The following is a 26,829-nucleotide window of genomic DNA, read 5'->3' as shown; positions in this document are numbered from 1 at the left end:
CAGGCTAGAGCAGTGAGAACAAAAAACAAACTAAAAACACCTTCCCCTCATTCATATGCTTCAACCTCCTCCCCCCAAGCAGTGCAGGGGAACGGGGACTGGGGGCCGCGGTCAGTCCATGACGCTTCATCTCCGCCGCTCCCTCAGGGTCACTCTCTGCCCCTGCTCCACGTGGGGTCCCTCCCACGGGATGCCGTCCTTCCCAAACTGATCCTGCGGGGGCTGCCAACATGCAGCAGCTCTTCAAGAACTGCTCCCACATGGCTCCGTACCACGGGGTCCATCCATCAGGAGCAAACTGCTCCAGCACAGGTCCCCCACAGGTGGCAGCTCCAGCCTGGAGTCTGCTCCTGCGTGGGCTCTCATTATGAAGACGTCTGTCCTCACAAACTACTGCTATGATACTGAGGCCCTGCTTCCCAGGATGTGGCCAAACATGGCTCGATCATGGGAAGTAGAGAATAATTTTTTCCCCCTCTTTGCTTCTGTGTGGCCTTTGCTTGTTTTTCCCTCTTTCTTTTCCTTTTAATTAAATTATCCTTATCTCAACCTGTGAGCCTTTTTTTCTTTCCATCGTACTTTCTTCTCACCCTCTTCTTTTGTGGAGCAGGAATTTGAGAGTGGTTATGGTGGACTTGAGCTGCCCAGCAGGATAAAACCACAGTAAGTTTCCACTGGTCTCTTGGGTACGTTGAATACCCTATCAGTTTTATTCCCAGGCTCCTCCAACAGAAAGGAGACAGGCAGCTCCTCCTTAAGGATATTCACCAAGCTCTCAGCTAATGAGATTCAGCCTGTGGCACCACTGCCACAGAAAACTAATTCCAGATCTTCAACTGCTCTCACCTCACTCTGAAGTACCTCTGCCAGCTGAGGAAAAAACTGCTGGCAATTACAAAAAGGAGTCTCTTTTACCAGAGAGGCTTCTTCTTTTGCCTGCCCCAAAAGCAATGCGATAGCTGAGAAAGGAGTGAACAAGGTGACCTCATTATTAAGAGCCTAAGGAGAGATACCTGCTGTAATACAGCTTTTAGATGCATGTATCTAAAAATCTTTAAGTTGCTATGAGGTAGGAAGACCTGAGCCTCCTAAAGCAAGGGCACATTTCATTACCAACACCGTGGTTACTAGTAGGGAATTCTGCATGCTAATTATTATTCAATCTGATAATTTTTTCTTTGATCAGAATAAAAGGATTCCCCTCTGGGTGTAGCTTCTTCTCCCTCAGGTACCTGACACTGCTGAAACTGAAGGACATAATTCAATTAACAATGGATGGGAACTTTTAATGAAAATTAACCATTCAGAAACAGATGTTGATGGTACAGAAATCCAGATACTCCCTATGAAGCGTCACTGGCTGTCATGTGGATGGGAAAACACAGACAACTTAGAATTATACAGCAGATGAGATACTATACTTACATCTGTGGACCACAATTCAACAAACTGCTTAAGCACACACTTAGATTTCATTAATCTGCTTTGCCATATGCTTCAATTTATTCTGTACATTTAGCATTACTAAGTGTAAAGTGTATACTAGAGGTATACACTTTAATACTAGTACATCTTCCCAGATTGCTAATTCACCTTTGGATATCTGTGACTTCTTACGGTATAGACAAAAGTGAAACCTAGATTTCAGGGTACAGTTAATCAAAAGTGAAAGAGGACTACATTTGTGAAGCAGACCCCATCGCCAGGGCTGAAACTAATGCTAACCATTTGCAAACCAGCACAGCTGAAAGGCTGAGTACAGACCAACATGGCTTCTGTGACTCGTAGTTCAAAATGACTAACATGAATGCCAAGCTTCAAGTTTAAAAAGCAGGAAATAAAAAAAACAGTTGGAAAAACAATGCCTACATAAAGTTTTATGTTGCAACTTTTTAAAGTTTTAGGTTCACATTTTTGTTGGCAATACAATTGGAAATATAAAATTAACATAGTGAGCTCCATTTCTAATTGTCCCCCTCTTCCCATTATTCTCTTTTGGAAAGCTGTTGCAGAATCTCATTAAACCAATGATTAGAGACTTTTCTTCTAATTTCCCATGGAAATTTATCCATTACTGGTTTAAACCAATTTGCTCTTGTTCTAGTATTGGCCTTGCACTTAAACAGACTGTTTATCTCCCTGGCATTTACTCCTTCAGTGTATTTACAGACAGCAATCATTTCTCGTTTTGGCGCTTGTTCTGAGAGGTTACACAAGAGACTAAAATAAATCTCACCTTGTACGGTAATGAAAACATGAACTGAGATTGGAGGGGACAGAAGTAGTATTTCTGAATGTGTCCACACAGTGTACTGTATCAGGAGATTCCAGATTCTTCTCAACAGATTCTTGTATAATGGCACCAATGCCCCTTTTCAATATATCTGCATCTCTGCAAATATTTCAGAATCACTTACATTGTAAGGGGTCTTGGGAGATCATTCAGTGCAGCCTTCCAATCAGCTTTTGAACACTTCCAGGACTGGAGATTCTCTGGACACCCAATTCCTTAACTATCTTCCTACTTAATTATCTTCATAGGAGAAAATTTTCCTTATAGCAACGTAGAATCAACCCTGTTTCAGTTTAGGACCACTGTCTTTCTGCTGGATGCCTCAGGAAAGAGCCTAGGCTTCATCTTCTTGCTAACCTCTTTGCAAGTTTTGGAAGGCTGCTATTAGCACTGCCCAAAGCCTTCTATTCTCCGGGCTTTACCAGCCCAGCAACCTCAGCCTCGTAGGGCACTCAGCACTCCCAGCCCCCAGCCATCTCGGTGGCCCTCCACTGAACTCGCTGCTTTGACATTCACAGAGCTGTCCCCCCAGGATCCCTTCTACTGTGAACTGCTCACTTCCCTGAAGGGCCACCACATATTTCTTCTTCTTTGCCTGTGTTTCTTGAAGAGCTGTTATCTCCCTATCACAGATCTCCAAGCATATGAGCTATTCTACCACTTCACAGTTTTTCCAATGATTTCACTGTTCTGTGTCCATAGATGGAGCTCTAGCTCCTCCTGTTTGTTTCCTAGGCTGCATGCATTTGTGCACAGGCACTTGAGAGGGGTTTCCTTTTGTCTTTTTTCATCTTTCCTGAGGACTCTCACTTCATTCCTCTGTCCCTTGTAGTTATCAGCCATAACCTCTACTCCTCACTTAACTCTAAGCTGTCATCACCATGCCCTGATACAGCCCAGTTTAAAACCCTTCTCACCAGGTTTGCCAGCCTCTCTCTTGGCATAGATGTTTTTCCTTCAATTTGTCAAATGGATGCTGCCTCTCTCTCTAGCAGTCCTCATGCCTCAGAGGAACCCGTGATCATAAAAGCCAAAGCACTTGGGACAGCAGCCCCATAGCAAGCTGTTAACTCACAAGTTGTGTCTCTACAGAATCACAGAATCATCTAGGTTGGAAGAGACCTCCAAGATCACCCAGTCCAACCTCTGACCTAACACTAACAGGTCCTCCACTAAACCATATCACTAAGCTCTATATCCAAACGTCTCTTAAAGACCTCCAGGGATGGTGATTCAACCACTTCCCTGGGCAGCCCATTCCAATGCCTAACAACCCTTTCAGTAAAGAAGTTCTTCCTAATATCCAACCTAAACCTCCCCTGGCACAACTTTAGCCCATTCCCCCTCGTCCTGTCACCAGGCACGTGGGAGAATAGACCAATCCCCACCTCGCTACAGCCTCCTTTAAGGTACCTGTAGAGTGCGATAAGGTCACCCCTGAGCCTCCTCTTCTCCAGGCTGAACAATCCCAGCTCCCTCAGCTGCTCCTCGTAAGACGTTCTCCAGACCCCTCACCAGCTTCGTTGCCCTTCTCTGGACTTGCCCGTCATCCACAGATTAAGGAAAATCTCTGCCTTTGTCCCCAGATATCTGTAGTCTAAGTTGATTTATTTCAGATTTCCTTTGGCGGTAGCACTGGTGTCCATGCAGATGAATAGCAAGGAGCAACAGTTCGAGGACAGATTAACTTCAGCAGTCTCTCTGCAACATCCTGGCTCCAGGCCCTTGCCAAGCAACACAGCTCCTATGACAGCATGTCTGATCAGCACAGATGGGTGCCTCTGTCTCCTGTGGAAAGGCATCTCCAACCACTGTTACCTGCTTCTTCCTCCTGCTGCTAATCACAGAATCATATAATCATTTAGCTTGGAAGAGACCTTCAAGATCATCAAGCCTAACCATCAACCTGCCCTACTGAGTCTCATCACAGAACCATGTCCCTTAGTGCCACATTCACACATCTCTTAAATACCTCCAGGGATGGGACTCCACCACTTCTCTGGGCAGCCTGTTCCAGCGTTCGACCCTCTCAATGAATAAGTTCTTCCTATGTCCAAAAAAAACCCTCCCCTGGTACAACTTCAGACCATTTCCTCACATCTTATCTAATGGTGAGATGGCTTTCCCTGAAGGACTTTGTTCCCTTTCATTGATAAAGACCTAGAAAAGGGCAACCGTACAAAGTTGGCCCAGTCAACCACCTGCGTCAGAGCCTGTGCTACAGAAAAGGCATCGAGGGTGTTAGTAATTGGAGACTTCTTGCTGAGAGGCACTGAAGCACCCATTTGCCATCCAGATAATCTCTCCAGAGAAGTTTGCTTCCTCTCCAGGGCCCCCATTCATGATATTACAAAGAGGCTACCAGGCCTGGTGGGGACTGAAGCCTACCAGCCATTCCTACTCTTTCATGTAGGATCAAATGAGGCTGCAACAAAGAGACTCCAAAATATCAAAAGGGACTTTATGTCCCTTGGAAAGATGTTGAAGGGACTGGGAGAGCAAGTAGTGTTTTCCTCTATCCTCCCAGCTGGTGACTGGACGAAGGAGACGAATAGACCAAGTGGACAACCGTCTGCATGGCTCGTACTATACTCAAGGTTTGAGTTCTATGATTTTGGGTGCACTTTTGAGAGACTGGATATGCTGACACCAGATGGGGCACAGCTGGCCAGGTAGGGCAAGAGTGTTTGGGGCAGTAAGTGGGCTGGGCTTATTAGCAGGGCTTTAAACTAGATTCAGCAGGGGAAGGGGATGCACCACTGAGAGACAGAATGGAACCTGGGAATACTGTCACTTTAGGAAACAACAGGGAAATACTTGTGAACTGTTCTAAAGCAATTAGGAAGGGTTCCTCTGAAAAGGTGATGTGACTGACAGCCCAGCTGAAGTGCTGCTACACCAGTGCATGCAGCATGGGAAACAAGCAGGAGCTGGAAACCACAGTGCAATTAGAAAACTATGACCTGAGTGCTACCATGGAAATGTGGGGGGATAGATCCCATAACTAGAACACCAGAATAGTGGGCTACCAGCTTTACAGAAGAGACAGGCAGGGAAGGAGGGGTGGGGGTGTTGCCCTCTATGTTAGGGAATGAATTGATTGAGAAGAGCTGCCTCTGAGAAACAGCCACGGACAGGTTGAGAGTTTGTGGGTAAAAGTTAAGGATTGAACCAATAAAGGGCAGCTTGTGGTCGGGGTCTGCTATGGGCTGCCTGATCAAGGGAGCCTATTGGTGAGGCCTTCTTGCTTCACCTACACAAAGCATCATCCTTGCACGCTCTCATCCTGATGGGGGACTTCAGCCATCTGGATGTTTGCTGGGAAAACTACACAGCAGGATGTGGGCAATCCAGGAGACTCCTGGAGTGCATTGAGGATAATTTCCTGGACCAAGTATTAGACAAACCAACCAGAGGAGAAATGTTACTGGAACTGGTGCTCACCAGTGCAGATGAACTCATTAAAGAGCTTAAGATCAGAGGCAGCATGGGCTGCAGTGACCTTGCTCTGGTTGAGTTTGTGATCTCGAGGCATATAGGCCTGGCAAAGAACAAAGTCGGGAATTCCTGAAATTCCAAAGAGTGAACTTCCAGCTATTTAAAGACCTAGGGGGCAAGATCCCCTGGAACACCGTCCTTAGGGGCAAAGGAGCTGAACAGAGCTGGCAACTCTTTAAGGATATTTTTCTTAGAGAGACAGAACTCTCCATCCCTCTGTGTCAGAAAGCGGGCAGGGAGGGCAGACAACCAGGAAGGCGGAGCAAGGACCTGCTGGTCAAACTGAGGCGCAAGAAGGAAATGCACAGGCAGTGGAAGCAGGGACATGTGGCCTGGGAAGAGTACAGGGATACAATCAGGACATGCGGAGATGGGATCAGGAAACCTAAGGCATGAACGGAATTGAGCTTGGCAAGGGATGCAAAGAATAACGGGAAGGGATTCTATAGGTACATTGCTCAGAAAAGAAAGGCCAAGGAGAGTGTGCCCCCTCTGAAGGATGAGAAGGGAGAACTGGTAACAACAGACATGGAGAAGGCTGAGGTACTCAGCAACTTCTTTGCCTCAGTCTTCACTGCCAGCCAGGCTTCCCATGTCTCCCATTTCCCTGAACCTGTAGAGGGCTGGGGGAGCAAAGTCCCTCCCATGGAAAGCAACGAGCAGGTTTGAGACCACCTGATGAAACTGAACAGGTACAGGGCTATGGGGCCCCATGCCATACATCCCAGGGTCCTGAGGGAACTGGCTGATGGAGTTACCAAGCCTCTCTCCATCATATTTGAAAAGTCCTGGCAGTCAGGTGAAGTCCCCAGTGACTGGAAAAAGGGATACGTCACTCCCATTTTAAAAAAGGGTAGAAAGGAGGACCTGGGGAACTACAGACCAGTGAACCTCACCTCTGTGCCTTAGAAAATCATAGAACAGATCCTCCTGCAAGCAATGTCAAGGCAGATGCAGGACAAGGAGGTGATCTGGAACAGCCAGCATGGCTTCACCAAGGACAAATTGTGCCTGACCAATCTGGTGGCCTTCTGTGATGGAGTGACTGCATCAGTTGACAAGGGAAGACCAACTGATGTCTCCCTGGACTTCTGTAAAGCCTTTGACACAGTCCCCCACAAAGGGACCTGAACTAGCTAGAGAAGTGGGCCCACATGAACATAATGAGGTTCAACAACGCCAAGTGCAAGGTGCTGCACCTGGGTCAGGGCAATCCCAGACATGAAGACAGACTGGGAAAAGAACACACTGCGAGCAGCCCTGCAGAGGGGGACTTGGGAATTCTAATAGATGAAAAGCTTGGCATGAGCCAGCAGTGTGTGCTTGCAACCCAGAAGACGAACTGCATCCTGGGCTGCATCAATAGAGGAGAGACCAGCAGGTCAAGGGAGGTGATTGTCCCCCTCTGCTCTGCCCTTGTGGGGTCCCACCTGGAGTGCTGCATGCAGGTCTGGGGCCCCCAGCACAAGAACGATGTGGAGCTGTTAGAGTGGGTCCAGGGGAGGGCCATCAAGATGATCAGGGGGCTGGAGCACCTCTCCTGTGAAGAAAGGCTGGGAGAGCTGGGGCTGTTCAGCCTGGAGAAGAGAAGGCTCCAGGGATACCTAATTGCAGCTTCTCAATGCTCAAAGGCAGCTTATAAAAAAGATGGAGAGCGACTTTTTGCTCAGGTAGATAATGACAGCACAAGGGGGAATGGTTTTAAACTAAAAGAAGGGAGATTTAGATTAGAGGTTAAGAGGAAATTCTTCACTCAGAGGGTGGTGAGGCACTGGCACAAGTTGCCCAGAGAAGTCATGGAAGCCCCATCCCTGGAGGTGTTCAAGGCCAGGGCAACCTGTTCTAGTGGGTGGCATCCCTGCTCATGGCAGGGAACTAGAGGTCTAGTTGGGACTAGATGATCTTTAAGGTCTCTTTCATCCCAAGCCATTCTATGATTCCATGATTGGCTCTTAGGGCACATTACCAATTCTATAAATTTAGATTTCAGGGTGGAGAAGCAGCCTTCGTCCTACTGCCAGAAGTCACAAGCTTCCAGCCTCCTTTTCTTGCTTTCAGTATGAACTCATTCACCCCAAATATCTCAATCTTAGGATTAGAAGTAGGAAGCTAATGCAGCCCTGGGGGTCAATGGGGCCCAGCAGCACTGTTGGCAAGTATTTTCAATTGCACTTAACTTTAGGGTGGCAGAAACATTGCATTCTTAAAAGACATTGAAGAATACAGTCCCTGATAACTGTCTCTTTTTGGGATGTCATGCTAACAGCAGACAATGTGTTCTGAAGTAACGTAACCAGTTGTTACCAACATGAAGAAAATTCAGATTGCAAAGTAAATAACTTCCTATGGCAAGGAAATGACTTCCTATGAATAGCTGTAGCTAAATCTTGTTACTAGTAGTACAGCATTTTCCCCAGGACCTCAGATTTTACTAAATATAATCCTTCTTTTGCACTGATCTTTTTTTTTTTTAAACATTTTAGAAACTGATTTTAAACACTAAGTGTAAACAATGAATTTAAATATTTTTAAACAAAAACTGTAAATTGATACAGTTAACACCACTGCCACAGCAGATACAGAACTAGCAGTCATTCTGAAAGGGATTGGAAAAGCCCAAGCAATTTTACAGACAACATATTTTCAAATATAACTATGAGGCCAGACTATGGATGCTCACCTTTTGCAACTTCAACTAAATCCAGTATTCAGATATGAGCAAAAAGAAACATTTTAAAGTTTTCTTCTAGAAGAATCCATCAATCCTTCAAGCATGGACAACCATTAAGTATTTAGCATTCTGATTGTTCTGTTTTTGTAGTAGATAATGATTTGTCACCTATTATCACTTCAATTTTTACCGTCATTTACATTCAGTCTAGGAACAGTAATATTGATTTTGCCTGCTACATTTTTTAATAGCATGCAATAAAATATTTTCCAGACATTCATTCTCTTTCCAGAAGAGGCTGTGCCTTCAGATTACAGACTTTTGATACCTGCTAGTTTCCATACAGAACCTTCTGTAATGATAAGGAGTGAAAAAATCAAATACCCCCAAAGTGGCACTGAAGTATTTTTAATACCTGAGGAGGAAAGCACTCACTACAAAACTTTGGTGGAATTCATCTCAAGCAAGGCAGTAACATGCTGTGATAGAGGCAGTGTCACTTAGTGGGTACCACAGCATCCTGGGACTTGAGACATTTGGGCTGCATTCCACCACAATACAGCTGAACAGTTATAACTCAGCAATAATTTGTGGTACACAGACATGTTGCAGTAGACATCACCTCAATAGTTTCCAATACTACACAGATGAGTCCATATTGATTATAATACAACTGAAGAATCAAGAGAAAATACTACGAGACCCAAGAGGAAGAGATGAAGCCAGTATGACAAAAGGGCATTGATGAACTAATACTTCATAGCAGTAGTAGTACAGCAGAAGATTACATAAATTGTGACTGTTGGAAGGAGATGAACCCAGGGAGAAAATCTTCAGGAAACCAGTGGCTGCTGAAGTTAAAACAAGAATGTTTTCTGCAGAATTAAACTAAATCATGATGCACTGAGAAAAGACATATGATGGGATCCAAGAGTCAAGAAAAATGAAAGCAAAAGTAAGATCAGAAAGAGAAAATAAGACTTGCTCTAGGATGGTTAATTAGTAAAGGAGCTGACCTCTGATCAGGCAAGTCACAGAACATGTTAATAATTAACCCTTTAAATTTCTTTAATCCTTTATGTCTGATTGTTTACCTTAAACATCCAAAATATTGTGTTATCCCCTGTGGGTGTCAGGTGGGAGACATATTTTAAACCAAAACAAAATAATCATAAAAATAAAATCAATCAAAAATACCAATCTATGAGACCTCCATACAGACAAGCATTTGAAATTTTTTTCTTTTTAAAGTTAAAAAAAAAAAAAGTTAGAAAACTTATCCAAATTATGTACAAAGTATTTAAATCTGTTCGTAAGATTTTGAATCAATATTAATTATCTTTTAGATACTAGTTTCCTTTTGTTGTTGTTGTCAAAAACCTATTCATGAAAAGCTTGGAAATTCTTTAGCTCGCCACAAAATCCTGGTATAGGAGTGAAGTCCTGGCTGGGAAAAAAAAAAACGAACAAAAGTAAAATGAACAAAATGTGAGTACACTCCACATTTGTCTGTTTACTTACAGGACAATGATTAAATGCACACACACCATGTGAAAAAAATGCTGTGGTCTTCCTCAGTGTACTTCTATCACCAAAACAGAAGAAAGTTTTACCAACTTCTCATTGTTCTCAGTTAAGCGTGAACTACATACAGATAAACAAACATCCAAGACAATGTTAGCTATTTTGCTTCCAATCACTTAACATCATGCAACTGATGCAGCAGCAGATCTGTTTAAAAGAATAATGGTAATAATGGTATCAAAGAATGGTAAAAAGAATAACTACTACTTCATCACACACACATAAATAAAAACATCAGAGCACTGCAGAAAGAAATATAAGGGTGGAGATGAAGAGAAGTATTAAGACTTCAAAGGAAATGCAAGGAACTGACAAGTTTGGGGAAAATCCCAGCTCTGAGAAAATTAGCTTTGTAACAGAAAGCTTTCCTTGTTTCCATCAAACAAGAAAATAGGTATTATCATATTAACAAGATTATATTACAATAGCTAGAGGACACAACAGAGAGCAGAAACCTCCCCAAAAGAGCTTTATTTAGGTTCAAGATTCTCCTAGATGACCATGCATCAACTGCTGTAGGAATGAAAAATCTGGACAATGACTGAAAAATGTTGAGAGTGGAACTGTTGAAACTTATCAAACACCAGATTCAGAATTCAGAAACAAATTGCATGGTTCCAGAATCTAGAAACACATAAGTAGACTAGTTCAATCACTGTTCCTTATATCATCTTCTTTGATATAAGGAACTATTAAGATGTGAATTTAAAAACAGCTGTGTGATTAACATATCTTGCCATAGAGTATTACTTATTTCTTAAGAGTTATAAATAGGTGAAAATCTCGCTTAATAAAAACAATTATTTTTTACTTGGCAATGATGGCCTGTTATTTTGCTTTCCTCACTGAAAGACAAGGTTTTTTAAGTGGTTACCTGCAAGCTAACAAACTGACTTAAAAATTTGTTGCAACAATCTGTCTGTCTAAGGAAGGGCTGTAGACAAAATATTTAAATATTTTGCATATGTCTTCATTATACAGAAGTAGTCCATAGGTATTAGATGTCATCCTCTGCAAACAAGTCTACAAAATATCTACATTTTTCCAAATGCTTCACAAACTTGATGCAAACTGCACTTTTAACTGATACTTAAAAAAACTTGAAAGGATATGATTGTTGCAGAAGCTAGTTATGATTTCTAAGATAATATATATATTTTTTCTACATTTCATACTGTACTTTTACTGATGCTGGACTATAGCTAAGCTATAAAGAATTTAGCTGCTAAGAGAAGATCCCACTAAAATTTTCCGTTGGTAACAGTGAGAAACAAGATAGAAAGTAAAATCTTTGCTAGTTCAGGAAGCGACTGACAAAAAATGAATTAAATTTGGATCACTGATATCCGGCAAAACACAGAAATCCTGTGGTAAACTTGAAGCAACAAAACTTGATAGCCATACAATACCATGAAATAAACTGAAGTCATTTGGACCCGGAGCATTCTGAAGGTCCCATTTAGACAGGACCACTACAAAAATACAAGGTAAGAATGAATAAGCGATTACCAGCCCAGTGGAGTTTCTCCAAGAAAGAAGAAAAAGACAGGTTGTAACTCTAACAGTCTTGATATGTTTAAGGACAGAAGTTGAGCTGTAGCAAAATCCTCAAGTTTTCTTACAAAAGAAGGAAACCAAGGCAGCTAAACGACCAACATAACAACTTCATTTTATTATTATTATTATTTTTTCTTTTCCACCTGGAAAATGTGCTCTGGAAGCAGAAAAAACCCTTTCCACAAGGGCTTCTGGGACTCCCGTGAACAAGTTAGGCTCTCAGACAAGGGCTCAAGAGTGCTAATTTTTTAGATATTGGAAGTGTTTCTGTCCAGCTGAACAGCTGGCTTTCTCATTAGAAGAAGCAGTAGAAGAAGCATGTATTTAACCAGGAACAAAAATTATATGTTTGAGAACTCTATAAATGCTCATTCAAGTGACCTACAGGGAGACTGAGGAGGAGACTCACTGCTTTGTCAACTATAAGTTCCAGAAGGTCTCTTGGAGAGCAGAAACCAAATAGGAAAGGCAGCCTTTCGGAATCACAGAATCATCTAGGTTGGAAGAGACCTCCAAGATCACCCAGTCCAACCTCTGACCTAACACTAACAAGTCCTCCACTAAACCATATCACTAAGCTCTACATCTAAACGTCTCTTAAAGACCTCCAGGGATGGTGACTCAACCACGTCCCTGGGCAGCCCATTCCAATGCCTAACAACCCTTTCAGTAAAGAAGTTCTTCCTAATATCCAACCTAAACCTCCCCTGGCACAACTTTAGCCCGTTCCCCCTCGTCCCGTCACCAGGCACGTGGGAGAATAGACCAACCCCCACCTCGCTACAGCCTCCTTTAAGGTACCTGTAGAGTGCGATAAGGTCACCCACGAGCCTCCTCTTCTCCAGGCTGAACAACCCCAGCTCCCTCAGCTGCTCCTCGTAAGACTTGTTCTCCAGACCCCTCATCAGCTTCGTTGCCCTTCTCTGGACTCGCTCGAGCACCTCCATGTCCTTCTTGTAGCGAGGGGCCCAAAACTGAATACAGAGAGCCAAGTACAGGGGGACAATCACTTCCTTAGCCCTGTTAGGCACACTGCTTCTTATACAAGCCAGGATGCTGTTGGCCTTCTTGGCCACCTGAGCACACTGCTGGCTCATATTCAGTCGACTATCAACCAATACTCCCAGGTCCTTCTCTGCCAGGCAGCTTTCCAGCCACTCATCTCCCAGCCTGTAGCTCTGCTTGGGGTTGTTGCACCCCAGGTGCACGACCCGGCACTTGGCCTTGTTGAACCTCATACAGTTGGCCTCAGCCCATCGGTCCAGCCTATCCAGATCCTCCTGCAGAGCCTTCCTACGCTCGAGCAGATCGACACACGCACCTAACTTGGTGTCATCTGCAAACTTACTGAGGGTGCACTCGATCCCCTCATCCAGAGCATCGATAAAGATATTAAAGAACTGGCCCCAGTACTGAGCCCTGGGGGACTCCACTACTGACTGGCCTCCAAATGGATTTAACTCCATTCACCACAACTGTTTGGGCCGAGGAAGGACAATAAATATTTTGTTTAAATATTAAATACCTGTTTAATCCTCCCCCCCCTTCCTTATTTCAACTGAGCCTACCCACAAGATGTACAAATAATACAGCAAAAGACGGCATGCAAGGTTTCCCAGATTCTAAAGTTATCCTCCAAAAGAGACACGTGCACTAAGGATTTTCTCCACTGAATGTCGGTGCAAGCCAGATGTTTCTTATACAGATGAGGCAGCACAAAACCAAACTGATAACGTATTTTTGAAGTTCCCACAATAGTCAAGGAATTAGTTATGATATTCAAGGAACTGCCAAAGAAAACTCAGAAGCTGAATGTATATACCCTGAATTTCCCATTACATTTGACTCTCCAAGCATGGATACAAAGAAAAGCAAAGAACACTGATGTAGAAAACTGCACCAGCACACTACAGCAGAATAAGTTGTCAGTCTTGTATCTTCCTCAGCTTGTATCTATCACAGTGCCTGCAGCTAGGAGCAGAACTCTACACCTGGTCACTCTGTCTGCATGTGTGTAAGGCGGTCCATGTACTGTTCTCTGGACCTCAAGCCAATGGGCACAGCATGGCTCACATGCATATTATGGTTGTTCTCTCTTGCCCCCCAAATGAGGTGGTACCGTCCAAAATGCTTAGTAGGCAGTTACTAAGCTATGGTAGCCCCAGACTCTGCCCAGGCACTGTCTGTGAGAATGATAGCTGGCTCCCACTAAAACTGCGCTTGGGACTGTGCTAACTAATAAGCTGCACAGCCTACTGTATGCCAATGCCTGTGTTAATTAAAGGTCTTATTAATACTGTTGTTACTACTACAGTAATACTGTGTTCCACTTCAGTGCAGAGCTGAGAATGTAAGGGTGTTTTGTTAAAAACTACACAAGCCTCACAGTGCTCATTCAGAGAAAGACATGGGTCTTACCCAATTTACAAACTAGGTGACTGTGAGATCAAAAGATCATATGATTGCTTTCTCTTCAATGAAATGACGGTAAAGAATAGCCAAGACAGCAAGGAAGCCAAGAAGTAAAAGACAGCCAAGAATGAGGAATGAGACTTCTGATTCTTATTGCTCATATTTAGTTGCTGGACTACTATGTATGATGTTAAATCACTCATCACTCTCCCAGGAAGGAAGACATGCACTCACAAGAAAAGCTGTGTCTGAGAAAAAAGGGTTATCAAAGCATTCATACACTCATTCAAAAGAGCCAGCTAATTGACAAAAGTATGCGTCTGTAATGCATTTTCATGTGTAGCTAGCAGATCTTCTCCCTTACATGCCACTGCAAGAATTCTGCATGGGGAACACTGAGCTGCTCAGCATAATGTAAAAGACAGGCCTCATTAACTCTTGGACATCTTCTCATTTCTTGGTCATAAATCCTATTACCTTGTATTACAAACTGCCGTAAAACTCACAGAAAAAAGATAATTTATGCTCAGTGTACAGAAGCTAATGTTTCTGTACTCCTGAGAAGCACACTACCAGAAAATGAGAAAGTATGTATGTGAAACCTTAAGCCATTCGTACTGAGCATGGCTAGCATGATAAACATGACTCTAAGGGCCTGATGTTCTTCAGCCAGGGTATATTCTAATGGTAATTGATATTACTAAAATTTCATGCATAAAATGTATGGATTGTTACATAAAATATCCTGCTCATAGAAGTGATTACTCCTTATTAAGGATTCATGTTCCCTTCCCCTATAGGACCCTTCCCCTCCACTACAGAAAGAAATGAGGTGACTATTCAGTGCAGAGAAACTCCCCCCCGGCCCCCAACTCTCCACTCCCCCCCCCCCCACCTTTTTTTAAATTTCAGTCTTCACATTAGACAGTGTTTTAGAGAAAGCATCACCTCCTGGAATTCTTACACAGTCTCCCTATTTCTGACTCCAGAGTGTTCTTCCTTGCAGCTTTCTTTGCATTCCACACCACAACGTTTTTCCCAATACGTTTCAAAAACGTGTACTGTCTGCCTATAACTCAAGAGACTCCTGACTGCATAAAAATATGATTACCCTTACATTCAGTACATGGATAATATTATTGGTTAACAAAAAAAGGCTTTGTTGACCTGGTCCTCCTTGCTTGGCAGTCTGCAGTGGACTCAAAGTCAGGCATTGTCCTTGCCGTCTTTCTCTTTCATCCTGAAGACTTCTAGCAAGACTCCAACCATGTTTCCTACAATACTGTGTACCTTTACAGGTGTATTAAATATTGATTTTTTTTTTCTGTGCCCTTCCATATCAACATTCCAGTAATATGGAATAACTTTATTTCAAACAAATTACTTAGTAACTTTTTGTGTACTTAGATTTAGAGGGCAGACCTTTTAAGCAATCTTAATGCTGACTTTAACACAAAATTGCCTTTCACTATTGGTTTAAACTTGTCGCTGTCAGTATCTTCAGTCAACTGTCATGGTACTTCCAGATAATAGTATTAATCCTGTATAGTTTAGATAAAAATCAAGTGAGTAGTTTACACATAGGGACAAACAGGAATCCTTAGCTTGGAAGTACTCTTTTCTTCCTACATAATAACTCACTGAGTCATCCCCTTAGTTTCCGTATTAGTAGCTAAATATTCAGCAGCTTGATTTGCTATTCCTCTTTCTATCCTTCCTAGGGCTGTCATGGGATTACGAGTTTCACTGCTCTATCTAAGTATTTTAGCCTCTGCCTAGGTACACATGATATAGAACTAATACTAATCTCCCGCTATAGTGAGCAGAGGGCTAATGTTATTCCGAAGCAAAAATATGGTTATATTTTGCTCATATATCTTATCCAAAGAATCCAATAAAGATCAGATTCTTCTTACCCAAGAGAGAAGGAATTTCAGCTCTACATTTTATAGGAAATGCAAGATGCTCTTAACTTTATCATTTGCATTAGCATTCGGATCTCAAAACTTTGCTTCATTTGTTGCACAGTTTCCATACTTGCATTCAAAAAGTCAGTTGGTCTCCCACTGTGTTCAACCCCCTCCTACCTTGACTTTAAAATTACAAACAAGAGAAGGGAAAGAGAGAGAATTTACAAGATGTTTACAAGAGAAAAATACCATGTTGAACTCCATAGGAAAAAAAGAGTACTTCCAAGTTAAGGATTCCTGTTTGTCCCTATGTGTAAAACTACTCACTTGATTTTTATCTAAGCTATACAGGATTAATACTATTATCTGGAGGTACCACGACAGTTGACTGAAGATACTGACAGCGACAAGTTTAAACCAACAGTGAAAGGCAATTTTGTGTTAAAGTCAGCATTAAGATTGCTTAAAAGGCCTGCCCTCTATATCTGCCCTTTATTCCTGAACGCTAGAAACAGCCTGAAGTTACAGATGTCAGTTACCAGCAATGCAGATTGACAGCCAGGGATGGTAGAAAATAATATCCTGTGGAACTATCCCTACCAACAAAAAAGTTAAATGCTTCTTATACAGCACGATAAAAACAGAACATAAAAAAGTTTCCAGCAAACCCAAAGAGTTAGAAACCTTAATTTCTATTTAAATACGCAGATCATTGATTTTTTCAAGTTGCAAAGGGGTTAATTATTCATTGAAGACTCTTCTGAAAGCAACCTTATGCATGACTAGGAAAACTTTCTTTAGGGAACCTGCTTTGGCAGGGCTGTTGGACCCGATGATCTCTCGAGGTTCCTTCCAACCCCTACAATTCTGTGATTCTGTGACATTTCAAAGTCACTTATGGAAAAGATGAATTAAAAGAATTAGTCTTTCCAGTCCAAGTAAGTATTTTGTAAGCTAAATTTGGAATTCTCCATCTTATTTCAGCTCTTCAACATGTTCTTAAAAGTAACCTAATATTAATCAACTGTGGCCAGTGAAGTCCTGCACCCATAGACCAACCACATGTGAGTTACTCCTCACTTCCAGAGTTTAACCAGTTATCCTTCAGCCCTACTTTCCCCTCACTCTGCTGCCTCTAGTCATGTAGCGTTGCAACAAATGATCACAGTCATTCCTGGCCATACTGGCAAATGAGCTCCTGCGCCTACAGTCTTTCCTGCAGACACAGTGCTTAAAAGTTGTTAATACAGCATTTGCCCCTGTGGATTTAAATCTATAATCTCATAGAACCTTATTAATTCTTTTCTCAAATTACAATAAAGCATGTGTGGTGCAGGGTTTTGTCAAATTTATCTGTGAATGTTATTTATTTTAATGAAATACGCTGCCTAAGGTAAAATGGAAAAGTTAGTTAAGTGTCTAGAAAGCCTGACATCAGGAAAAAGATATTTCCAAGTAAATGAACTGCTGTTAGAGAAGACTCTTTGATGCTTAGATTTGCCTTTAATTTAAAACTTAGAAGCAGAAGCCCTGCAAGATCTTTTGTGTGTGTTGTTTTATGAATCAATAAATGGAATAAGACCTGAAACCACACAAAAAAAATAATACATCTTAAATAAATTCCCTTGCTGATCCCCACTGGATCCACATCATAACGAACTGCACCACTCAGACCACACAAGAACTCTGCCTGACACGTTTGTCAGGAACTCTCTCGTATCTTCATCTTGTAGCTTTTGTTTCTCATACTGCAGATGTCTGTATTGCTACTCAACATGCAAAGGGCTGCATGCTAAATTTAAACTTACTGGAACCTAATTAAAAAGTTTAAAGATTTTTTTTTGTTTATAATCAGAATCCCAGACTTACTCAGATTTAGCATTCCTCCCCTTTTAAACAAACCTATCCTGAACAAACTAAAAATGATCTTTTCCATGGCAGGAGTGCAGAGCATATAATTTGCTGTCCACTGCTCTGCAATATATTTTCAATTTAGGTTGTGTCCCTATAGATTACAATTAAGAAAATGAGCAGTTAATAGTGCCAGACCTACAGGGTGAGGGGAGATGGAAGGTCAGGTGTATTATGAAGTAACTTTTCACAGCACTTACAGGCTGAAGTAGGTAAATCAGCGAGCACTCCTGGATAACTATCACTGGAAAAGGAGTGATATTTGTTGCATGAAAAAGTGTTTCCACTGATGCCATAATTTGGTCAAAGCGTCCTCCAAGTCCACCCAAAGTCACAATCATATCGATCTGAAAGATAAAACAAAAACAGTCAGAGAGAACAGCCACCAGGATACTTTCACATGTGATCTCTAGACCCTGAAAATGAAAAACAGAATCACTTTGTGAAAATAAAAAAAGAAGTAAAAGAAAAAAGACAACTACCGACTAGACAAAAGTAAATCTCAAATACAGACATTTCAGCCAAGGAGTAATGGCTGTAAATTAAAAAAGATTTAGATCAGAGGTTAGGAAGAAATTTTTCACTCAGAGGGTGGTGAGGCACTGACAGAGGTTGACCAGAGAAGCTGCGGATGCCCCATCCCTGGAGGTGTTCAAGGCCAAGCTGGATGGGGCTTTGGGCAACCTGGTCTGGTGGGAGGTGTCCCTGCCCATGGCAGGGGGGTTGGAACTGGATGGTCTTTAAGGTCCCTTCCAACCCAAAACATTCTATGATTCCTTCCATTACTGATAAACTTTGGAAGTGGGAGATTGCAGCCCAGGCCTGTGCCAGAGACCGGAGCACCCTCTTGTTCAAGCCCCAGGCCCACAGACAGCGTGGCCTGGCTGCTGGCCACAGGCCCGGAGCCCGCCTGCCGCTGCTGCCCTTAACTCTCGATCCTCTCATGCTCCAACAAGCCCCTGAATGCTTTTTATTTTCAATAAGCAGAAAGGGAGTCTTCAAAAACCTTGGTTAAGAGCTTTCAGATCCTTACACAGGTTACTGAGTGCAAAGTATTATTATTATTATTACTTCCACAATGCGGATCAATTATGTTCAGTAATTGTAATTTAAAAAGCTACCACTGAGTAAGTCATATCTGGAGCCCTAACACAACGCAGCTTTTAGAAGCTGCATCGACAATGGCTATCTGTTGAAGTTTCCAGCTTTATAGGGCTTAAGTCTATGGCCACTGTGATTACATGAAGTTTTACTCAGCCCAGGAGTCACATAATGGTGCTCTGTGTATCCGGAATGATGCATTAATAACATCGGCTTCTATTTTTATTACCAGGGCTAGGGCTTTATGATTCTGTTGAATATTGGTTTGCATGAAAATTAAGCTCTTTTCCATTTGGTTAAGAATTATACCATCTTTCTCATCACTACCAGGAAAACACTAGAAAACCCAGGCTGAATCAATATAGCATGTTATGTTAGCAGCAAACATTAAAAAAATTATTATTGTATTGCGGAGGGCACATATTTTCTGTGTGGATTACAGATCACACAAAGCAAACACATGACTAACAGAATATGAATGGTAGGAAAACCTACCCTTAAATAGAGACAAAGCAGCAAAAGGTAGAAAGCATGTGTCCCCAGCTAAGCCATAATATATTTCCCATTTTATTGATTCCACTGTAGAAACAAACTGCTTTTGTTTGGCTGCTGCTGACTGTGATTAAAAAAGGTGGATCAATTCTCTGAAAACAATAATACTGAAAAGACCCACCACCACCAGTTCCCTACCAGTCAAGTACCAGTAAAAATGCCCCCTGCCCTAATGGAGGCCATAAGAAAAAATCTGCTACATTAACCTGAAACCACAGTGAAGTTAAGGGGGCTTTGCAAAGGATGAGTAATTCACATATATGGTATTTTTCTTGTGAGTAATGGGACTGGAGCTTAAATATTAGCCCAGTTGATCCAGCCTTCAAAAAGCTGAGCAATTATTGTACAGTTTCCTGGTATATATATCTCACCGTATATTGTTTTCACTTATTTGTTTCAGCTTTGATTTTTTCTACAGTTTAATGTTAAGAATGAAGGAAACACTGACTGTTAATTAACATGATGCATTAACATTCTGAATGTGTCTTCTTTGCCTTGTAAAACTGTCAGCACGTCAGACAAGTTCTGCTATATTAGTTGCACACGTGTACTTACCACGAAGTACAGGACATCTGAGACAATGAAGTGCTCACTGACTGCATCTTTCTGTGATACTGTGTGACTACTGCAAGTTGTAGAAAAACATAACCAAAAATACTTCTGTATCTTGAAGTCTGACAGAAGTGATTCCGAAATCCTACTCCTTCTTCAGTAGCAATAGCAAAATGAACCTTGGGATTGGTGCCCTCAAAATAAGAAAACAAACCCAATCTAGCATGGAGTAGACCTGTTGATAAGGCATTCATTAAAACAGAGGTTTGGGGTTGTGGCGTGCTGGGAAAAGGCTAATAAAGATGCCCAGAAATGAAATGTAACTATTATACAGGGTTTGCACGGATTTGTGAAAATGAAAAATACAAGTATGTGACAGGTATGGAAACAAAACCAGACGGGGCATCCAAGGGACAGGCAGGGAGAAAAGCTAAGTTCTGCACTTGTGTGACAGCAGACAGTCCTGCCTTTCACCAGAGAGTTCTGGCAGCAGTGACAGGCATCCAGACATTGTGGGACTTTTAAAGCCTCTGTTTGAAGGTTTAGATATACACACTGTTTATTTAACAAATACACAAAAGGTTTAGTCCAGCAAAACCTTAAAAGCCTTTTCATCCTAAAACTATCACCTCCATTCAAAAAAACAAGCAAACAAAAACCTCAAGCTAACAAAACAATCAGCTCCTTCCCTGCAATCTCTGCTCCTCTCACTCCACCATGCACTTAAGAAAATAGATAAGCCATGAAAGCATATACATGACTCTTGGCCATTCTAGAACAAGACAAAGAGAAAGTAAATACCAAAGCACAGAGCATTTATAGATTCACATACTTCAGAGAAAAGGCCATTCATTTTTCTAGTATGATTTCCCATACAACACAGGCTACAGAATTATACCCAGCTACTGCTAATCAGCTCAGCAGGTAGCATTTGACTAACACTGTACTTCAACTGAAATGTCCATGCTTCACTTAAACGTCCTGTCAGCAGTCCCTTTACGCAATTTGTTTTCACACTGCGCTATTCATTTCCTGAAAAAAGGATATAAAATTCGAAATAACTACAAAGAATAGCTTAGATCATTGCAAGCACAGCGTAAAGGGGACCATATTCTCTTAGACTATCTAAAACCTGACTTGAGTTGCACAGCATTTTTAAGGGCTATCAAGCTTTAATTTAGAAAGAGTTGAAGATCTAAGGAGGGGATTCAGTCATCTTTAAATGATACTTATACATTAGCATCTCTTGAAAGGGTGTTAGAAGTTGCTACCAAACATCAGGGAAACATCAGTTAAACGGAGAGGGGTAGCATACAGAAAGACTGTACATGGCAATTCAGAGACTTGCTCATTTCTTCTCCCCCTAAGGTCTAATTTTGGGCAGGCTGTGACCTCAGGGAGCAGAGGCTGCCACCATGTCAGGGTGAAGCTGCTCAGCCTCCCGCTCCCACTCTCACGGAGACTGCTGACGTGCAATTTGCTGTAAACTGGTTGCAGGCTTTCTAACCACTCTTCTGTGACAACTGGTCCCGCTTACATTCCTCTTTCTGACATGGATGGATTAAATACAAAGAGGATTTTCCTTATAAAATTGATGAACACATATTTGAGGAGAAGGGTTGAAAGGACAGAGGAAGCTGGGCACTACCCAAGGTAGGTGAAAAGAGTACAGTATCTAGCTTGTAATGTGAGCATCACCATGACATCTAAGAGCAAAGTCAAAGGCTCAAACTGACAGCAAAGGGTGCCCATTCTTTTCAAAACTGTGCTCATTATCTTCAAATTCTCTCCCCAGGGCAAGGTTAGGGCTCTGGACAGACAACTCAAAGGACTCTCTTCTACACGAGTTCAGTTTCAGCCAGACGATTTCCAAACAAACATGCCTGAGTCTCAGAGGAGTGACTACATGAAAGGGAACACATTTACTGACAGCAAATAGTGGCACTGGAACAAACAGTGAAAAAGACCACCCCTAAAGGAAAGAGCAAAGGCAAGAATAACCGAGATGTTGTAAAAGCTCTCTAGCCATAAATAAAGCTTCCTCCCTCTGAGACCATGGAAATCATCAACTGCTAATACCCAAGATATTTCTATACCAATTACAGATCTGATACCATATTTGATTTGAACACTGCTTCCTTTTTTCACCTTCTCACTTCACTGGTATCTTGTCACCCTTCACGATCTTTCTTCATTTCCTACCGTTTATAAGCCTATTGCTTTAATTTAAAATACTGGAGGGAGATGATACAGAGAATAAAATTACTGTAGCAGCATGCATATATTGAAGTATATTATATACTGAAAAGTAAACAATTAAGTTGTGGTGTGAATTCTATGTTTATTATTCCTTTATCATTACAACATGTTATCAATTTCAGTCAGTTTACAACAAAGCCTTCTTTGTTCATAAGACAATTTTGATGACTCAGGTTGTGGTTTGAAAATCCAGATGTATCCTTTCTGGTCTGTGCACTGGTTTTAGTACCAATGACTTTAAAACACAGCAAGCATTTTCCTTGATAACAAATGAGCCAGAGTAGATTTCAGCTCATTCTCCCACAGGTCTATTAGTTCTTTTGTGCTGGCCAGAGCACAGTAAATTTTTTTTTATTTAAATCATCCACAAAATTGCAATGTAAATTTAATAAATGATTAAAATCCCACAATCAATGTCAAATATATAGTAAGATGTTGCCAGTTTTAGTTGATTATATTGGCTTTCTTTTTCAATGTTTTACATAAAGGGCATGTCATTCATTTCCTATGGGAATGACATGCACAGTCACACAGCAGCATCTGAACTTTGCTCAGGTGGGATACTCTTTAGTCTAGCAGAAATGTGCTTGTTGCTTTAGCTATCTGACTCCTCACGGGAGCAAGAGCCCTCAGCCAAAGGCTGTCATCCTCTCTGTGTGCCTGAGATGATAGCCTTCAATCAGTTTCATTGTCACCCCACCGATTCCCTAATCTTCATATTATATTATTCTAGGTCAATTGTCAGCTCCTGCACAAAGCATTTCTTGCTTTTGTTCATTTTCTTACATTTTTACCTGAGCACTTTCTCTGTTTGTAATCCTTTGTATTTCAAGTGGGAGGTTAATTCTTTCTTCTAACAACAAATATGCAGATTGCACTTGTCTGCTTAAAACATATAACACCTGATAGCTAGATGGAACAGGAAAAGGTAATCTTGAAATCCAGCCACAGATGGGAGGAGAAGGAAATGCTTTAGTCTTAGTTCTACTGTTGTCTTGTGTTTATATCTGTGTCCTGAATGACTCAACTTCACTGCTTTAGCTTTTCTATCTCCTACAGGTATACGGAAAGTTTGTGGGTATATACGACATCATCTGGCATAAATTTTGTGGAACATAAACTTCATAACCATTGACTTTAGGTTTCTGCAAGTACGGAAGAATAACTTGTGAAATTCGCGTGAACTGGATCCCAGGCAATCTGAATTTGACTGCTTGCTCTTGTGCTGAATATTTGTGGATGACCTTGATCAAGCAGTACTCCCTGTGCCTTGGGGAGAGTAAGGACAGCAATTATGCCTGCTCTACTACTGCTGCTCAGCTGGAGTGAAGCTCTACAATGCGTGCTGCGTACAAGATCAGGGTCATTGGAATTCCTTATTGCCTTTAACTTTCTGAGTGAAGCGTCCCTGCTCCACACCCTTACATGCCGTTGCAAGTAGGCAAAAGTGCACTAGAACTCTTAGAGTAACCTGCTCACTGAGGCTTGGAGGAGAACATGTTCTGGTTTTGACCCCGATGTGTTTATTGTGTGCATGAACAACCAGTACCATCAATCATATGTCTTCTGCAAAATTTATACACTCTTATTTCAAAACAGCATGGAAAGACACTCACATGTAGCAAGCTACCCCAATTTAGCACCTTACTGCTCCCATGGCTGAACCACTGATAGTGATGTGTAACTGACTGTGTGTGTGTTGTGGTGTCACCCCCACGGAAAAGTAAAACAAATTGTTGTAAGCTATCATGTCTCTAAGAAAGCAAGCCCTAGATTTCTATTAGCAGCAATACAAGAGACCCTCAAAAGATTATGCTAAAATGGTCTAGAAAATCTCTTTAACGATCCCATATTCACTCGTCTCTAGTGCCAAAAGCTGTGTTTGGCACATGCTGTGCTTTTAATTTCTTCGTATACTGCCTCCAGGAGTAAAAAAGAAATAACAAACTAACTAAAACCTCCCATCAATGAACAACTCAAGGGAGGAGAAGATAGGATCACTTTTCCAAGAGAATCTGTTCTTTGTGAGCTTTATATTTCACATTTCACTTAACTCTGATTGTCAGTTGTTACTTAAAAGAAATCCAGAGCATAATCCAAAGGTAGCATTTGCAAAGTCTCCAGCTGACTGTGTATAAAACCAAAAGCATATATATTTTTAATACTGCAGTCTGTTTTCTTTCAGATTACTACCCAAAAGCATCACTACACCTGAGTGCACTAAATCTATATTTAAAAACACAACCGACCAGCATGTACAAAACAAATATCATCCAGAATGGCCTTCCTTCTCCTCTCCTCTGACATGCTTCCATCCTGTGCCAAGGCCAGCAGGACAGCACAAGCACAACCCACCGTGTCCCCTCACCCTGCACCATTTGCAGCCCAAGCCAGCTTGAAGCCCACACCAAAGGCTGGTCCCATGGGTGGGCAGAGCACTGCACAGTGAAGGGCTTCTTTGCTGGTAAGGCTCTCCTAAAAGCTTCTGTTATTTCCCCAGGGGGACCACGGCTCCTGCTGGGGCATGCTGGCAGAGATATCCTCGTGCAGGAAGGTCCCCACCCACTCGGGACCCCAACGCTTAGAGATCCTTTACAGAATTATTTTCTCTCACTGTCACAAAACTTCCTTTCATTTCCCTTCACATTTCCCCCCCCCCCCCCTTTTTTTTTTGTTTCAGTTCCTGATCAGACACTGGCCCAGGATCCTTGGAAAGGTTACAAAGGAGGTGAACAAATGTGTTGTATTTCCAGGCAGCAGGGTAGGTTTTCTATAAAAAAGGGTTATTCTGTGAAATGCACTGCCAGCAGCCCACAGGTGTTTACAACCATACGAACAGAGAAAGCCAACTTTAACACTGTGACAGATGAAATCTTTTCCTGTGGCTTTTTAAACCAAATGAGTTTTTTCTTTTAAATTCATTTTCTGCCTATTTTTATTTTCATTCTGTCACGCTAAATTTAGATAACAAACATTTTTAAAGGAAAGCATTCTGCACAGAACACAGAAAAAAAAGAAATAAAAATCTCCATTTCCAAAGCTATTTATTTTTTTTTTTTAAACTTCATCTGAGTAAGAGTTAATGGCTCAGGCTAGCTAGGCTCAGGCGCTCTTCCTGCATATTTTAACATTTAGTAATGAAGTTTGTATAAAAGACACCATAAATAATGCGGAGCTATACTGAATCCTTACTCTCTTACAGCAACAACACCGAGGAGATAATGATAAGAGAGACATTTGCGTCTAACTAGGAGGAGACATTAGCTCTGCTATTTAAAAAGTTTAAATTTGGGTTCATACAGGTCTGAGGATGTCCTGATAGGTCCCAGCAGAGCAGTAGTATTTTCAACTGGTCTCAACATTAATCTTCGTGATGAACAAGGGGATAATAACCTGTCTTATTATACTCAAGGGTCAGATATAAGACCTGAAACTAAAGACAGAAAAATTTCCTCATGTCTCTCAGGCCCTATGCTACAAATGGTTTCCCTTTTGAGTGATTTCACTGAATACTTGGGCAGTACAGATTTTTTTCTTCTTCATGGGAGTACTGATTTGCAGGAAGAAGTCCTAAATTTATACATTTGTTTCTAGGAGGCCAGTCATATTCTTATACTGAAGGAAGTGGGTTAGGATCTTGGATGTCAATTTTCCTTTTCAGAGTAGGTTCAGTATTTATAGGAGGTAAGCTAAACATAGCCTGAATAACGTCAGCTTACATTCATTACGAAATCTATTTTTTTTCCACACTGTCCTCTAGACCATATAAATATATCCATGCACTTATAAAGAAATGTAGCGTGATTTCTTTAAACTGGAGGCGCTTGTGAAGCTGTAAACATTTTATGCTCAAATTTAATTTGCACAAATACTGAGCTTTAATTGTTCAGTGTTTAGCTGTTCAGTTGTTTAAAAGGGAAGCTTAACAGGTACTCTAAGAAAGCTGGAGAGACCATTCCCAAAGCCACCCCCTTAGAAAGATTTGACACAGTCAAATTAAAAGGTAACTGGTTAAAAAAAAGAACAGCACTGAACATCAGAAGTAGAAAAGCCTGGCTGCCAGGGCAGCTCTGCTGCTAAGTCCCTTCAGTCTCTGCTGAACTTGTGGTACTGCCTTTGTCAGACTGGGAACGCTCCATGGGCTTCCCAGGTATCACCTGGCTGCCTGAGCTTCACAATATTTGTGAAGAGCATAAATTGCTCTAAGACCAATCCCCTTCCCCCCCATTCTTGATCACTGCTGGTGTCGGCCCAGGTTCAGAAACAAGGGACAGTCAAAGGACTGCAGAAGACAGAGAGGCCTCAGGACTATAAGGTTAAACCACTTCTGTGCAGCACTACCCATGCACCCATACACTTATATTTTGCTACAGTCCCACTACATTCCCCCCTGCCCCTCTCCCCCTCCAGAATATTCCTATCTAGGCAAGAAAAAATTAAAAGGGCCTACAACAGATTAAAAAGATTTGACTGGTAATACAATTTCACTGTTTCTTCTGATTATTCAAAATCCAATGTTACAAAAATGG

At 41.7% G+C, this 26,829-nt stretch overlaps 1 protein-coding gene across 19 annotated transcripts in view; it reads right to left on the bottom strand.

The window, feature by feature from the left end:
- TPK1 (thiamin pyrophosphokinase 1) overlaps window positions 1-26,829 on the bottom strand; it is a 322,063-nt gene that overhangs the window by 92,814 nt on the left and 202,420 nt on the right. For 17 of the 19 annotated variants that reach the window (XM_035552546.2, XM_035552547.2, XM_050709115.1 and 14 more), the window contains one exon: window positions 18,037-18,183. The exons of the other annotated variants lie outside the window; for them this stretch is intronic. In XM_035552546.2, the coding sequence (XP_035408439.1) occupies window positions 18,037-18,183 (147 nt within the window). The remainder of the gene's footprint in view (window positions 1-18,036; window positions 18,184-26,829) is intronic. 19 annotated transcript variants of the gene reach the window in all.

The sequence above is a fragment of the Cygnus atratus genome, chromosome 2 (assembly GCF_013377495.2).
Source record: "Cygnus atratus isolate AKBS03 ecotype Queensland, Australia chromosome 2, CAtr_DNAZoo_HiC_assembly, whole genome shotgun sequence".
NCBI classification, from domain to species: domain Eukaryota; kingdom Metazoa; phylum Chordata; class Aves; order Anseriformes; family Anatidae; genus Cygnus; species Cygnus atratus.
The sequence above is the reverse complement of the archived record's forward strand: the minus strand, read 5'-3'. Positions and strand labels throughout refer to the sequence as shown.